At 50.6% G+C, this 12,933-nt stretch overlaps 6 protein-coding genes across 6 annotated transcripts; 5 read left to right on the forward strand and 1 right to left on the reverse strand.

Moving 5' to 3' along the window:
• Nucleotides 1–461: 461 nt before the first annotated feature.
• Aud_008151 (DUF409 domain protein) lies at nucleotides 462–1,918 on the forward strand (the record flags this gene model as incomplete). The annotated part of the gene is made up of 3 exons (XM_043293033.1): nucleotides 462–786; nucleotides 1,079–1,457; nucleotides 1,504–1,918. The coding sequence occupies 3 exons, from the start codon at nucleotides 462–464 to the stop codon at nucleotides 1,916–1,918; spliced, it is 1,119 nt and encodes a 372-aa protein (XP_043148968.1).
• A 338-nt stretch (nucleotides 1,919–2,256) lies between these two features.
• On the forward strand, nucleotides 2,257–3,225 carry Aud_008152 (uncharacterized protein; the record flags this gene model as incomplete). The annotated part of the gene is made up of 1 exon (XM_043293034.1): nucleotides 2,257–3,225. One exon carries the CDS (start codon nucleotides 2,257–2,259, stop codon nucleotides 3,223–3,225), a length of 969 nt encoding a protein of 322 aa, XP_043148969.1.
• A 550-nt stretch (nucleotides 3,226–3,775) lies between these two features.
• Nucleotides 3,776–5,596, reverse strand: bfr1 (putative nuclear segregation protein (Bfr1); the record flags this gene model as incomplete). Its single annotated transcript, XM_043293035.1, has 3 exons — nucleotides 3,776–3,991; nucleotides 4,057–5,244; nucleotides 5,468–5,596. The coding sequence occupies 3 exons, from the start codon at nucleotides 5,594–5,596 to the stop codon at nucleotides 3,776–3,778; spliced, it is 1,533 nt and encodes a 510-aa protein (XP_043148970.1).
• A 533-nt stretch (nucleotides 5,597–6,129) lies between these two features.
• Nucleotides 6,130–6,985, forward strand: Aud_008154 (DNA-directed RNA polymerase core subunit RPB5; the record flags this gene model as incomplete). Its single annotated transcript, XM_043293036.1, has 3 exons — nucleotides 6,130–6,225; nucleotides 6,305–6,387; nucleotides 6,460–6,985. 3 exons carry the CDS (start codon nucleotides 6,130–6,132, stop codon nucleotides 6,983–6,985), a joined length of 705 nt encoding a protein of 234 aa, XP_043148971.1.
• A 1,088-nt stretch (nucleotides 6,986–8,073) lies between these two features.
• On the forward strand, nucleotides 8,074–9,573 carry Aud_008155 (phosphatidate cytidylyltransferase; the record flags this gene model as incomplete). Its single annotated transcript, XM_043293037.1, has 1 exon — nucleotides 8,074–9,573. One exon carries the CDS (start codon nucleotides 8,074–8,076, stop codon nucleotides 9,571–9,573), a length of 1,500 nt encoding a protein of 499 aa, XP_043148972.1.
• A 358-nt stretch (nucleotides 9,574–9,931) lies between these two features.
• Nucleotides 9,932–11,381, forward strand: Aud_008156 (histidinol-phosphate transaminase; the record flags this gene model as incomplete). The annotated part of the gene is made up of 3 exons (XM_043293038.1): nucleotides 9,932–10,017; nucleotides 10,075–10,248; nucleotides 10,319–11,381. The coding sequence occupies 3 exons, from the start codon at nucleotides 9,932–9,934 to the stop codon at nucleotides 11,379–11,381; spliced, it is 1,323 nt and encodes a 440-aa protein (XP_043148973.1).
• Nucleotides 11,382–12,933: the final 1,552 nt, after the last annotated feature.

Raw genomic sequence — 12,933 nt, forward strand, 5'->3', positions numbered from 1 at the left:
CCAGGTGATTGCCGGTTGGTGGCATTTTATCGGGTTTGTGGCTGTTGATGATGCCATCTTTGCTCTCGGGCAGGGGATCTTGCTGTGGTTGGTTCTGAGGCGGGAAAAGCGTCTTGCGGCATCTGATCCAGAGAGGCGGCCGTTGTTGGGGAGCGAGTAGGCCAGACTTGCTTAGGATTCCATGATAGGTTGGTTTTGAGGCAAATTTTCAGCTGGGAAGTATATAAACATACATGAGGACTGAACGAACACACAAATACAAGAGACAATAATATGCAATTGGTTCAATTTCTATATAGAGTTGTGGTTGAAGTTATAGTTAACGGTCAGCATGCTGTAGAATAGGCCTATCGCAATTTGACGTACTGCGGTGGACTACGTTCAGATTATCTACGTGATAACACCTCGGTCGCGCCCATTTATCAACGCGTCTTCCTCTCCAAGCTGGGTGTTGTCACAATATGTCGTGCTCATTCCGAATTTCTCTTGATCGCCCCTATAAGTCACTGCTATCGGTCTTTGTATTTTGGAAAACTCTTCTACTTCTCCTGGCTGTCTTCAGTCCTGGCCCTGGCTACGACACTTCCACCACGCTTCGGCTGAACCGTAATGCAGCCAATGCAGACCCTGATGGACCATTGATAGCGAGCTTGCGTCTGGTTTCCACCAAGCTGACCAGATGGGACGCTATATATTTCACCGAGGTCGCAAGCCGCGGCTATATTTTCGAGCAGGAATGGGCATTCGGTTATGGCTTCACTAAGCTCATCAATTTCTTTGCCAATGGTGAGGGCCTTTGAAATTGCTGCACAGTGGCCAACTAAAGATTATCTAGCTCTCCAACAGACAGGCGTTGTGGACTGCGAATTTAGGGAGCATATCGCTGGTATTATCATAGCTCATGCAGCTCATGGCCTGTCCGTGCTAGTTCTCTATTGTCTAGGATGTGCCATATTTTCCGGAAGGCAGGGTCGCATGCTCGCATTCATCGCAGCGTGTTTACATATATTCTCACCTGCTGGACTATTTCTTTCAGCTCCGTGCGGGGAGAGTACTTATGCTTTCCTGACCTTCACAGGCTACTTTCTCTTCGTTCAGAGCTTCAATCTATCAGTGGCTTCCACGGGTCTTGAAGACGCTTTCATACTGCTAGCTGGTATCCTGTACGGATTAGCCACGACTGTTCGCAGCAATGGGATTCTCAACGGCCTGCTGTTCGTTGAGGAAGCAATCAGACTGTTGTATTCCATGACCAGGGGCGTCACCTTTGCAAAATCTCGCCGGCTACTCGCCGTTGGCATAGCTGGTGTCTGCACGGGTCTTGGTTTTGTGGTGCCGCAATACATCGCTTACCGGGATTTCTGCGTCAATTACCCATATACGCACGATGAAGAGCCAAGGATATGGTGTCGTAGGACTCTGCCAAGTATCTACAGCTTCGTCCAGGACCATTATTGGTACGTATCTAGTTAATATTCGTTACGCCGCTAACTATTGCCATAGGAACAATGGGTTTCTTCGGTATTGGACTGTTTCCAATATCCCCCTGTTCGCCTTGGCCAGTCCAATGCTAGCGATCATGACGTATTCTGCCCTTTGGACTCTTAACGTCGAGTCAGGCAGACTGGCAGGAGCAGGCCGCGTGTTGCGTAGCCTGGCGGCTCCCCAGCTCATCCTGGCCATCCTGACATTCGCAAAACACCATGTTCAGATCATTACGCGCATGGCTTCGGGTTATCCCGTGTGGTATTTCTGGATCGCAGATCTTCTCACAAAGGAGTATTCCTCAGTCCGCCTGGATAAGAAAGAGGTTGGGAGTCAGAAGCAGCGTTCGTATGCAAGCCTGGCAATCACATATATGATTTCCTATGCTGCTGTTCAGGGTGTCCTTTTTGCTTCTTTCTTACCGCCGGCATGACTGCTCATAACGGGAACAATAAAGCTGGACTACCTCCTCATCACCCTGTCTATAATATATAACTATTAAGTTTTATAGCATATGCAAGGGAGGAGAAACCACTCGAAATAGTTGAAATTACAATAAGGACAAGAAAACCCGTTTTCCGATGGCGCTCTCTACACCATATATTACTTAGACACAATTAGTCAAGTGACGCTACGCACCTCGAAGCAGGTACCCGACATGACGATCTGCAGTCTTAGACATAATTAGACAGGTATATAACAGCTAGACTACACCCAGTCACCCTGCCTTGCCTCTTAATCCCTCTCCCCATCCCCAATGATGCCTCCAAAATGGTGGCTCAACTCTTCCCACCCCGCCATGTCTACTTCCCCTCCACCCCCTCCCACACCTCCACCGTCATCCTCCTGCACGACACCAACAGCACAGGCGCCGAGGTAGCCGCCGCGCTGGCCGCCTCAACAACAGCGACAGCTACAGCTGAAAAATCTATCTTCGAGCATTTCCCCTCCTGCCGCTGGGTGTTTCCCTCTGCTCAGCCCCGCCAGATAGATACCTGCTATGCAAGCAGGGGGAACTGGATCAACGTCGACGTCGACATTGAGGCAACCACAAGCTCAGACGCAGATACAAACGAAGACGCAGACACAGACGCAAATGCAGACGCAAACGTAGATTCCCCTCAACAACGACAAGCACAGCTCAGCTCTTCCGCAGAAGCCAAAGACGACGACGAAAACAAAGCCGAAGCCCTAGAGGCCTGCGTAGAATACATGCTGCAAATAATAGAGGAGGAAGTCGGCCGGCTGGGCGGGGACAGTCGCCGCGTGGTGCTGGGTGGGTTCGGGCAGGGGATGGCCGTTGCGATTGCTACATTACTCGCTGCGCGGAGACGATTAGGTGGGTTCGTGGGTGTGAACGGGTGGGTTCCTTTCACGGAGATGATCGAGGGATTAGGTGGCCGGGGCCGGGGCTGGCTTGCTGAAGATGAGGCGAGGATGGGAGGGTCAGAGGGCTCGTCAGGAGTGGACGGGGTTGAAGTGGATTCTGAGGCTGGGAAGGCATTGCTGGAGACTCCGGTTCTTCTGAGCTACCTTGAGGATGACCCATACGTGGATACTCGGACGGGGTTGACGGCCTACGAGACATTAAATCGCTTGGGGTTTGTCAAGGTGGTTTGGGATCCTCGTCCTGGTCCACAGCAAGGCGAGAATTGGCTCTTAGATGCGAGCCAGTTAGATACAATTGTGGGTTTCCTGGCAGAGGTGTTCGGTGGTGAGGAACAACATCTCTGCTCATGATGTTACAATGTTACGATAATATACTTGAAGCACCAGGCAGGCAATGCATCTCCTAAATAGTATTTCCAGTCGCTCATGTCGTTACTTACAGGCTGAAATGAACTCGCTAAACCAATCTTTTTGCCTTTTCTGCAAACACTTTTGAAGACCACATGCATCGGAGAGGAGACAAGGGGCTGCATGCGACGGCACACCTCGGGACAGGCAGCAGAACGGAAATGAAACCTGAAATTACACGAGAGAATATAAGTCACGAGGGGAAATGTCCAACCGCCTCCAGAAGAAGGCTGTAGCGCAAAGATATATAAAGACAAAACAAGAAAAGGAAATTCGGTGTCAGCCAATGACCACTGACATCTTTAGGTGGGAAAGGAGAAATGAGCTCAGAAAAGGGCTCAGTTTAGCAAATGCTTGGGAGAAAATCGCAGAAAATGAGAATGCAAGCTTCGGGGAAGCTCTTGCAGATCTAGAATGCCAAAAAGCACCCGCTGATGCAATGGAATGTGCATGCGATGGGCATAGACCGAGTCTATATCGTTCGTGTTTCTCTTCATGCCGTGTCCTCAATCGAAGCCTTCTGGAGCTCCTCGGAGACATCCGCGGTGGCATCGTTCTCCTGCTTCAGCTCAGCTTCGGCGGAGACTTTACCATTGACACCGCTGTTCTCAATAGCGACCTTCTTGGCATGGTCGGTAGCACGCTGGCTGTCAGAGTTCGCCTCTTCCTCCTCCAGACGCTTGATCTCCTCCTGAGCCTTCTTGATGTTCTACACAAATCAGTCAGCACATCGACGTCGCCTGTAAATATCTGCATTAACTCTTGTTAACTCACCTCCTCAGTCTTAGCGGCCTGGTTCTTCTTCCACTCGGTGATCTTGGCGGCAAGCTTCTCGACAATAGCAGGAACATCGGACTGATTCATAGGAGGGTCGATCTTGACCTTGGCAAAGTCCTCGATGACACCGACGTTGAGGTTGAATTTGGTGGGCTCGGCAGGAGTTCCGGGGGCAGGGCTGCCATTGGCGGTGCCCTTCTTACCCTTCTTGCCCTTCTTGCCGCCGGTGCCGACGAAGTAGTCTTCCTCGCGGTCCTCCTTCTTCAGGACCTTCATGCCCTTGAGGTTGGAGTCGTCAACGGTACGGCCGACTTGAGCACGGAAAGCGGAAGACTGATCCTTCTTGTCATCGAGACCAAGGGTGGAGAAGTCGTAGGACGGGTTGAAGTGGCGGATAAGACCTTGCGCGATGAGAATCTCGTCGGTGTAAGCGGGACGGGAAGCCTCTTCAAGCTTCTTGTCAGCGATCTTCTTCTTCTTTTCGCGCTCAAAGGCATCGCGCTGGGCCTTTTGCTTCTCCCGGCGGATCCTCCAGGCCTCGTCCTCATACTCCTTGTACGCCTTGCGGGCCTTGTAGTAGTTGTCCTTGATCTCACGGATGGCAGTCCATTTCTTCTGCTGCTCAGCGTGCAGCTTAGTACGCTCATCTCTCAGGGCGTTCAGGTTCTTGAAGGCACTGTCCTGCTCAGCCTTGATAGCATCGAGCTCCTTCTGGATCTCGGTGTACTTGTCGCTCAGAGCCTTGGCTTCGGGGTTGTCGAGAGTCTTCTTGAGGGTAGCAATCTGCGCCTTCAGGTCGTTGATGACCTTCTGCGCCTCGTCCAAGCCGGCAAAGTTCTTGCGCTGCTTACGAAGAGTCGAAATGTCGGAGAGAGCCTTGCGCTCGTCCACCAAGCGGAGAGTACCAGAGTCGACTTGCTTCTCGAGACGGGCGATTTCACGGTCAATATCCTCGACATTCTTGAATGGCATGCGAGTGCGGGAGTTGTTCTGTTCGGTAATACGGGCCTTGAGGGTCGACTCCAGAGCATTGATCTTCTCCTGGGTGCTCGTTCTTGAGGCCTTGAATCCCTGCTGCTTTTGACGAATGGAGGAGAGCTCAGCACGAAGTTCCTGTTGTCTCTTGGCTGCCGGCGAGTCCTGGTTGTTAGGCTTGGCGCTCTCGATCTTGGCCTTGATTTGGTTCTGCGTATAGTCAGTACCTTTATGAATGCTATACAATTATGCAACTGGTCGTATACGCATATCATCAAAGCAGAAGCGGAAATTATACAAGTGTGAGGGTCGTTTTCCACAGAAGGAGGGGTAGAGGTATGGAAGAAACAAAAAGAGGCGCATTGTGCGGAGCATCACACAGAACAAAGTAATAGGACAATGGACATTATCAATTGACGAAGACCTCACATACCAATTTCTCCTGGACAGCAGCATGCTCTTTTTCAGCCTGAGCGAGATCGGCCTTGAAAGCCTCCTCGTTGGGCTTGGTTGGCCTGGCTTTCTGCTCCGTGGCAGGAGCGGCATTGGCGGCGGCAGCCATGACTTTTGAGAATTAAGAAGAAGGGGTGGATTAAGGGGGAAGAGATGAGTGAGGAGAAACTCAAAAGTGAGCCGAGATTGATCGTGTGGATCAATCGCAGAGATGCAGCTCAAGGGGAGTGGGAAGAAAGGAGGGTGATAACACGAGAGAGTGATACACAAAAATAATTGATAATTGCCAGGTAGGCGGAAAGTTGGGGAAGGGGACCGAGAACTCGTGCCTCTCTTCTTTCCCTGGCTCACACTCTTTTTTTCCCCTAGCTCTTCTATGGTAAGCCTGGCCTTTACTGGCGTCTGAGTCTCTTCTGGTTGGCGGCGCTTACCATTGGCGCTCTTAGCGCAGGTCCGCCCGATTTTTCGAGAACTTCGATCACCACCAGCATCCAAGTTCTACTTATCAACCGATTTTCCTCCATACAATCCCCGTCTGCGCCTAACAAATTTCTCGGCGCTCTCACCGAGATAGCATTTCCTTTTCTTGTCACACTTTCCTCTTGATTCATCGGACAGGCGTGGTTACTTCAACTTTCAGCCATGGATGAAGAGTACACCAGCTCCGCGGAGGCCGACCGCGAGATGACCAGACTTTGGCGAACCTGGAGGACAGTGTTCGAGATGCTGGCGGATCGGGTGGGTGTCTCTGAAACTTTGTATTTGTTTGCGCTGCGTGGTGGTGCGGTTACGCTAACACGATCGTTATGCTCCGTAGGGGTACGAAGTCACAGAAGAAGAGATTCAAATTCCCCTTGATGAGTTCAGACAGAAATACGCGGACCCTGTGGGATTTCCTGAGTACGCGACTACCCTGGACTTCTTTGGCGTCATTATTCAACCCATCTAACGCACTTTTTTCAACACATACAGTCGCACCAAGATGAAAATCAGCGCTCGTCCCACAGCAGCCATGCAAGCCAAATACACACCTTTGCCCACCCCAGCCAACCCGGACCCTCAACCTGACTGTGGTACTATCTACGTTGAGTTCTGTGCCGACTCCACCGGTGTCGGTACCAAGCAAGTTCGAGCCTTCAATCACTTTGTCGACGAGAACAACTTTCACACCGGAGTCTTCATCACTCAAACGCCAATCTCCCCGTCTGCTGTGCGCCTACTGAGTGGTATTCCCGGTCGTATCTGTGAGCATTTCCAGGAGCAGGATCTACTGGTCAACATCACCCGTCACGAATTGGTCCCCAAACACGTCCTGCTGAGCCCAGAGGAGAAGAAGAATCTGCTCCAGCGGTATCGATTGAAGGAGTCGCAACTTCCTCGTATCCAGGTCTCTGATCCCGTTGCGAGGTACTTGGGTTTGCGGCGGGGACAGGTCGTCAAGATCATCCGAAAGAGTGAAACCGCCGGTCGCTATGCCAGTTATCGGTGGGTAATTTAATCGCGCTGGACTGCATCAGTACACATGTCTTTTTGAGCGACACAATCGTTCGCAGAAGACCTTTTGTGCGCCTTTCACATCTTCATGAGTCGGTTGCGTAAGAGTCGACTTGAAGTCCTCCGGGGTTATATCTCTGTCTCTCCGCTCTGCTTAGAGGACCAGGGTCTACGTTTTTCAGTACAATTCGTTGCGCTCAATGAGATGCGCCCGGAAGTGATCTTGAATTGAAACTACTATTATACCCTCGGATAAGGAAGCCAACGTTGGAGAGTCTTGTTGCGTGGTAACGCCGGCAACAACTGGTTGCAGGAAGGGGATCAAGAAAGAAAGAACAAAAGCAAACATCGAAAAAGTTCGTCCACTTGTACGTATTACGGGCAGCATGGCGCATGGGCGAAAGAGAGACTTCAATTTTGGTCGGGAACGTTTCGTCACCAAGCTTTCTTCATTTCTTTGTGATCTTATGTATGTATGCGAGTCCGACGTTTCCTATTAGATAACCACTTCAGGTATAGAATCAGTCGGAAATCATACAAAGACTTGGATAAGTGGTTGGTATTCAAATTCATGGCTTTGTCCCTACCCTTGGTTCCAGGAGGCTTCATGGTCAATTGGTGCTTTTAATGCCTCAGGCCGCAAGGGCCCCACGGATAGCATAGCCGCCAGCGCTGGACAGGCCGAGAACGCTGCCGAGAGTACGTCAGATCGTTGAGTGTGCCGCCCCCGTGATTTAGGTTGAGTCTGCTAGAAATAATCATCGTTGCTTGTGATCCTCGGCCATATGTACCGTCTTCTTGTTGTTGCGCAAATTCTTCAATGAGACTCTCGATTCTAGTCTGATCTTTATTATCAAAAATGTTGGTCTGAGATTTCGATTTTAATTTCTGTTTGTTTTTTGACACCATTGCTGCCACTGCTATACTATACACGTTTCTCTTCATTCTCCTTCATTGGAATCGTGATGATGCAAGAAGTGACCGTAAGTAAGAGCTTCTCACGTTTATCACTTGATCTGCTCCCGGCTCAGCAAGATGCTAACCCAGTTTCCCCTTTAGACTCTTTTAGTGAAGACTCAACCGGGTTCTTACATGCGTTTACGCTCTCTTTACCCGTCAATCCCACGATGCTCCCAGGCCCGGACTTCTGTACGCTCTTTTACCAACGACTCTCGTTCGAGTTCATCAATCGATACCTTCTTGCCCTCTGGTAACCATGATTCCTTGAAAAGAAGCTCCAATCCTTCCAACCATGGACTCTGGACGCCGTCGCAATCTACAGCTTCGTTCTCTACCTCCTCTTCGCTCTCGGAGCCAGCAGATTGGGACGAGAATCCAAATCTTTCAATCTCTGCCTTTTCAGAATTACCGTCCAAAGACTTTGGCGTCAATCAGCATATGATCATTAATCAAGAATTCAAAGAGGCCCTGCGTCAGATTCTGTGGCAGTTCCGCGCTCCGATCCGATATGCTTTCGCCTACGGTTCCGGCGTCTTCCCTCAGTCCGGCAGTGCAGACGGGTCCAGTCAATGCCACCCATCGGCCCCGGCTGCGATTCAGAAAATGCAGCAAGGCAAGGGCAAGATGATTGATTTTATCTTTGGAGTATCATATTCGCAGCATTGGCACGCACTGAACCTGAGTCAACACCGTGACCATTACTCCGCCTTGGGGTCTACTGGGTCTTACCTAGTTTCCCAGGTACAGGACAGATTTGGAGCAGGTGTATACTTCAATCCTTACGTGACTGTTAATGGCACGTTGATCAAATACGGAGTCGTGAACCTCGATACCCTGTGCAGGGATCTCAGTCAATGGGACACATTGTATCTCGCCGGACGGTTACAGAAACCAGTGAAGATCCTGCGCGACCACCCCAAAGTGCGCTTAGCCAACCAGATTAACCTCCTGTCTGCGGTCCGGGTAGCGCTGCTGCTATTGCCAGCCGAGTTCAGCGAATTTGAGCTGTACACCACTATCGCAGGAATCAGCTATATGGGAGACCTCCGTATGTCTCTACCAGCGGAGGACCCCCGGAAAGTGCGGAATATCGTCTCGGGCCAAATGGCGCACTTCCGGCGGCTATATGCACCTCTCATTGAGAATCTTCCCAACGTCACGTTCAACGACAGACGCTGCACGGAGGAAGATTGGATCGACGACCCCAATGCGAACGTGCGTCTTACACAGGATATGGACCCGGTGAAACGAGGCAATATGGTACGGCGGTTACCCGAATCATTCAAGCAGAAGTTGTACTTTCAGTATCAATCTCGATTCGAAATTCCCCGAGTCGAGTTCAACAAAATGATGAAGGAGAGCAGCGACAGCGACTCCGGAGTAGTGCGACGGAGGCAGGGCGGTCCATTCGAGCAACGAATCGCAGCTGATGAGAACCTTAAGAAGGAAGTACAGGCGTCAATAATGAAGACGATTCGTTGGCCAAGTACCGTTCAGACCATCAAGGGTTTGTTTACTTCAGGGATCGGCAGAACCTGGCGCTACTTGAGCGAAAAGCAAAGCAAGTACAGAACCTCGGGCCGGAAAGCTAGTGCTTCAGCCGAAGAGACTCCTTCTTCAAAGCAAGAATAGACGGTTCTTGATACGAGCAATTCATCTTGGGGTGTCATCAATACACGGGCGGTAAGGATTGGCGATTCTTGGAATCCTAAGGCATATCGAGGCGTTCTTCGATTTTTCTTCAAGAAGTACATATGTAACTACTATACTCGGTCACCAGCTACATCCGCGTCATTGACATACTATAAACAAAGTGGCATAGAATAGAATACAGCTGTGGGCCGGATTGAGTCATCATTCAGTGCAAGTAGTCGAGTCAGACTTCCGACACCGGATTCCGGAGTTATCATCTTCTGTCTCCCCGCTATCACCCCCACCACTTTTTGAACTCCAAGAAATTCCTTGTTAGATCATCATCCAAACCAACACAATGGCTCCAAGATCGTCGCCATTTGACCTTTCAAAGTGCGCGCGTCCGAACATCTTAAGGCTGCAGCCTTATCGATGCGCAAGAGAGTGTGTTTCCCCAGAATCATCCCTTGCAAAAGTCCGTCGCGAGTGCTAATGAGTCAGTGACTACAAAGATGACGGGACGAACATCTTGCTCGATGCGAACGAGAACGCCTACGGTCCAGGACTTGCGCTCAATTCCGAAGGCACACTCAAGGAATCCACAGTCAATGGGGGTGCGTCGGGGTCCTCGAAGCCTGAGATTGATTTCTTGGGCTTGAACAGATACCCAGACCCGTAAGCTCAGCCATTTCCGCGGTCGCATGCAAAAGCGAACCATATGTACTGACATATGGCTTGGTTGCAGACATCAGATCGAACTGAAGAAGTTGTTTTGCAAGTTTCGCAACACCCACGTTCACACACAGAAGGACCTAGGGCCGGAGAACATGTTCGTGGGTGTTGGGTCCGACGAGGCCATTGACGCCCTTTTGAGATGTTTCTGTGTTCCCGGAAAGGACAAGATTCTTACCTGCCCTCCTACGTATGGCATGTATGCGGTCAGCGCGGAAGTCAACGATGTCGAGATTGTGAAAGTGCCCCTGGATGTCAACAATGGCTTCCAACTGCAGCCGGACAAGATCAACGAGACATTGTCTGCGGATCCGGCGATCAAAATGGCGTACATCTGCTCGCCTGGTAACCCCACCGCGAATTTGATCAAGAAGGAAGACATTCAGAAGGTGCTGGAGCACCCCACATGGAATGGGGTGGTCATTGTGGACGAGGCATATATTGACTTTGCGCCCGAGGGCTCCAGTCTTGCCGAATGGGTGACCGAATGGCCCAACCTGGTCGTGATGCAAACTTTGAGCAAGGCCTTTGGACTAGCAGGCATCCGACTTGGCGTTGCATTTACAAGCCCGGAAATTGCCCGGCTCCTGAACAGCCTCAAAGCCCCCTACAACATCTCAAGCCCGACGAGTGCGATCGCGACCGCCGCCCTGTCGCCTCAGAACATGGCCGTCATGCGCAAGTACCGCGAACAGATCATCGCTCAGCGCGAGCGAATGTTACAAGAGCTCCCCAAGATCCCAGGTGTGGGTCGTTTCCTCGGTGGGCAGGAATCCAACTTCCTTCTCGTAGAAATGCTCGACAAGCCTGCCAATGAGGGCGGAAAGCCCAGTAACGCTGTGGCCTTGGCGGCGTACGAGGCTATGGCTGAGAAGCGGGGTGTCGTCGTCCGGTTTCGGGGCAAAGAACTTGGATGTGAGGGCTGTCTGCGAATTACTGTAGGAACAGAGCAAGAGGTCACTCGGTTCCTACGAGAACTGAGGGCCGTGCTGGATGGTCTCCTGAAAGGGGTGGAAATCAAACCGGTCAGGGACGAGATGAACAAGGAGAACCAAGCCAGTCAGGTTGTTGCCTGATTGTTCTGGGTAAAGCAATTTTAATACGATATTTTTCGGGTTACTAGATATAGATTACGAGCTTAATATAAAAGCTATCTGGCACGAATCTGCTCTGAACTCAATAATCCCAAATCAGAGGGAAGACCTGAAAGGTTGTATAATATAGTCGGCCACTCCGTACGACATTGCATCTTTTATCTCCAAAGCATGGACAGTGTAACCAAGTAGATAAAGTAAATTGTAAAAACACGGCCGATCCCTGCCTGCCCTGTCTGTCTGTCTGTGCATTTGGCGCAGCACAAGCATGGATCGGGAATATTAATCTGGGGCGTGAAACGGTTGATTTTCTCCCCTGTCCCATCCTGGTCAAAGTTTCTTGTGCGTCTACCGTATCCCCCCTTCCTCTTGTCCGACTTATGTACAGTTCAGACTGTAGAGTAACATCCGCCCGGTCAGCTGCATTCCACGTGGGGAGGGGCAAGATGGTGGCACCCAAGCCAGGGACTGCAAAGGAAAGCTTTGAGACGATGTCAGTTGAGTTTATAATGGATGGTATAAGTTACATTTATTGATGGAAGCAGTGAATCTCCATTTCGAGGAGACATTACACTTAAAACACATGTTCAAATGGAGCTAAGAGAGTTAGTGGTATCGTTAGAGTCCAAATCATAGTAGGGTGTACTATGGCGTCGGGTAACATCCCCTCGAAAGCAGGCTTAGTCTACACAGCAGTAGATAATTAGTCTAGGCCAAATTGGCTTGATTAACCTGCAATCAACCCGAGAAATAATAATAGCCTCGTTATGATCAACCTAGGCATCGTGCGGTGTTTATTGTCATGTGTTTGCTTGTAGATAATTGGCACAACTAAACCATCCCTCAGCCTCTTATCGCGGACGAGTCCCTAGCCATCCCATTGCGGATGGACCATGGATCAAGTGTCTCTCCAACGCAAGTAGAGAGAAGAAACCAGGACTATCTAGCAGAAGCATACATAGGGAGCCAGTCACATCATGATCCAATGTCGAGTTTCCATCTCATCGTCGGTCGGTGGTTGGGCGGTTCGGTTCCAGCGCCATCGCCTGCGTGCCATCGTCTATTCGTCTCGACCGCGCCCATCTTGGCCTGTACACTGTTAGCCTTGAACTTATCTCCCATCTCCACAAGTTTATCTAAGCGAGTTCCCTGTCTTTCCCGTATCTCCCTCTGTCCCTCTCAACGCCCAGCATCCAATCCCAGTCACCGGCTCTCAATTACCCGTCTCATATCAGGAGGCTATCACACGAGCTTCTTAGCTAATGACCAGTGACCACTCAGCAGGGGCCAAGTCTTCCCCTCCCCATCCCCAGTGTTATCTTCGGGTCTTGGTTATCTCTGGCCCTCAGAGGTAGATAGTATTTGCTAACTGGATCGAGTCTGGGTTCTCTCAATTTCCGTTGAGTGGTTTTCTCGCTCATCGCGCTACTTTACCTTGAGATCCTTCCAGCTACCCTCAGGGCGAGGGATTCGTGGCGTGGCTTATTTAATATTCATTCTCGACTCTTTGTCGGATTGGTAGCTTTCCAAGCTC

The sequence above is a fragment of the Aspergillus udagawae genome (assembly GCF_001078395.1).
Source record: "Aspergillus udagawae IFM 46973 DNA, scaffold_6, whole genome shotgun sequence".
Taxonomy (NCBI): domain Eukaryota; kingdom Fungi; phylum Ascomycota; class Eurotiomycetes; order Eurotiales; family Aspergillaceae; genus Aspergillus; species Aspergillus udagawae.